Source organism: Gavialis gangeticus, unplaced genomic scaffold, assembly GCF_001723915.1.
Source record: "Gavialis gangeticus isolate Ggan-Ray unplaced genomic scaffold, GavGan_comp1, whole genome shotgun sequence".
NCBI lineage: Eukaryota > Metazoa > Chordata > Crocodylia > Gavialidae > Gavialis > Gavialis gangeticus.
This window is the reverse complement of record NW_017729024.1, coordinates 33282442-33284652: the sequence shown is the minus strand read 5'-3', so window position 1 is coordinate 33284652 and position 2211 is coordinate 33282442. Positions and strand designations below refer to the sequence as shown.

Genomic DNA, 2211 nt, shown 5'->3' with positions numbered 1-2211 from the left:
AACCCTTTTTAGTAAATGCACTTAAAGGCAGGCTAATGTACATTTTCCTAATATTTCACAATGGAGGTACTAGATGCAATTTGTATTAACTAAAGAGCACTAATGCATTTGTAGATGTGCCTTAAGATGCCATCTGCTGTCCCTTCTGCCTGATTAACTGCGGCAGGGGTGGCAAATGCACCTGGATCCCGAGGGCTCATCCTGGGCAGGGTCTGCAGGGCTAGGAAGCAGCACAGAGCATAGATGTGGGGATCCACTAAGGGCCACGTACACTGGAGTCCAAGGACACCAAATCCTGCGACAAGCCAGCGTGTGCGCGCGGTGTATCTGCGTGCCACCACTACAGCTCAGGCAGAACGCAACATCCTAACGTCACGCGCGTCACAAGGCAACGCGGCGCGTCAGCAGAGACAGACCCTACGCACACGCGCCTTGCTCCGCAGCATTCTGGCGCAACTCGCCCCGCACCACGGCGCCCTGATTGGTGGATCAGCCGTGAAGGCGGGGCCCACACGAGGGGCAGGGGCTGGGGCTGAAAAGCGTCTCCCTGACCACGTGACTCGGCCTAGCCGGCGCTCCGCAGCCTCTGGCGCCCCCGCGCGGCCGCCTCCCGCCCGACGACATGGAGCGGAGCCCGGCTGCGGCCCGCGAAGGGCCGGTGGCGGCCCAGGAGGCTACAGAGCGGCCCACGGCGGAGGAAGAGGAGGAAAGCGATGGCGATGGCTGCGGGGGCCTGTGGGCACTACCCGTAGAGCGCTGCCCCCGAAGGCCTGAGTGCGACCGCTGCAGGTAAGACCGGGGGGTGGGCACTGGTCCCGGCTCGTGTGGCGCATGCGCGGGAGGACACCCCTCCCCAGTCCCGGCTCGCCGTGGCGCATGCGCGGGAGGACGTTTCTTCACTGGCTCCGGCTCGCCTTGCCGCATGCGTAAGAGCCCCCTGCCCCTGCTGCTGGGGGCAGTTGCGCGGGGAGGATGCTCTGCTGGACCTGTCCCTGGTTATTAGCATTGATATGAGCTGGTGCCTCACTGGGTGTAGTTGTCTCCCTGAAAAAGAAACAGACACCTTTTTAAAGGGGACCTAGGCCTGAGGGGGGTGTGCAGGGCCACAGGCAATACAGCACCCATTTGTCTCCAGTTCAGAATAATCGAGCAGCTTCACTAGTAGGCTCAGGGCCTCAGGCTGTGCCATGGAGTTTAAGATGGGTGCCAAAAGCAGTGTAGCTTGGTTGGAAGGAGTTAAAAGCAGTGGTAGGAGCAGCCCCTGAGAGCAATGTGGTACAGCAAAGTATAGCGTGATGGATGCGATGTCCAGATCAGAACAACAGAAGGTGCAGGCATTAACACCTGGGAGTGAAGAGTTTCGAAGGGATCGGGTAGATGATAATAAGGCATGATGTCACATGACTTACTCAGCACTGCCTGCCTAGAGATGCTGTTACCACCGCCAGGCAGTTGGTTTTAAACTGTAGGTGGAGCAGAAATCAAATGGAGGTGCAAGTACACCAGTGCCCCACCTGGTTCTGCCCAGTGGGCTTCCCCTGAAGGCCTGTGCCACCAGAGCAGCGGTTCTCAACCTTTTTAGACTCAAGGACTCCGTCCCTGGACTCAAGATTCCATCTGTAACTTCTGTGAAGCAGGTAGCACCCCATTTGAAAAACCAACTTATTACATTGCTTGCCTCCTTATGCAGGGGAGTAGTAGTTTCCTGGTAGTAGGGTTAGGGGATCGAAGGAACAAGCCATCCTGGCTTTTCTGTTTAGCTTATTTGCTTATCTCCTTGGCACTCTTCAAAGGATCTGGTGGCAGCCCAGGGCACCCTGGTTGGGAATCATTCCATTAGAGTAGTAGTTTTCAAACTGGGTTCTGACTGACTGGCTAAGGAGCAGCTCAGGACCGTGGGGGGGTTACAGTGGACAATAAGCTGAATATGAGCCAACAGTGTGCACTTGTGAAGAAGGCTAATAGCACACTGGCTGCATTAATAGGAGTGCTGTTAGCAAATTGAGAGAAGTGATTATTTCTCTCTATTTAGCACCAGTGAGGCCACATCTGGAGTACTGTCAGATTTTGGGCTCCCCACTGCAGAAACAACGTGGACAAATTGGAGGGAGTCTACTGGAGGCCAATAAAAATGGTTAGGGGGCTGGGGACCATGGCTCATAAGGAAAGGCTGAGGGAACTGGGCTTAGTTAGTCTGGAGAAGAGAAGACT

General features: G+C 55.8%; 1 protein-coding gene across 2 annotated transcripts in view; it reads left to right on the top strand.

Annotated features, from left to right (window-relative positions):
• The first annotated feature begins 550 nt into the window (after positions 1-550).
• DTWD2 (DTW domain containing 2) overlaps positions 551-2211 on the top strand; it is a 209822-nt gene continuing 208161 nt past the window's right edge. The window contains exon 1 of one of the 2 annotated variants that reach the window (XM_019517002.1): positions 551-789. In XM_019517002.1, coding sequence (XP_019372547.1) covers positions 623-789 — 167 coding nt within the window. In that variant the 5' untranslated portion in view covers positions 551-622. The remainder of the gene's footprint in view (positions 790-2211) is intronic. The other variant, XM_019517003.1, reaches the window with a different exon arrangement.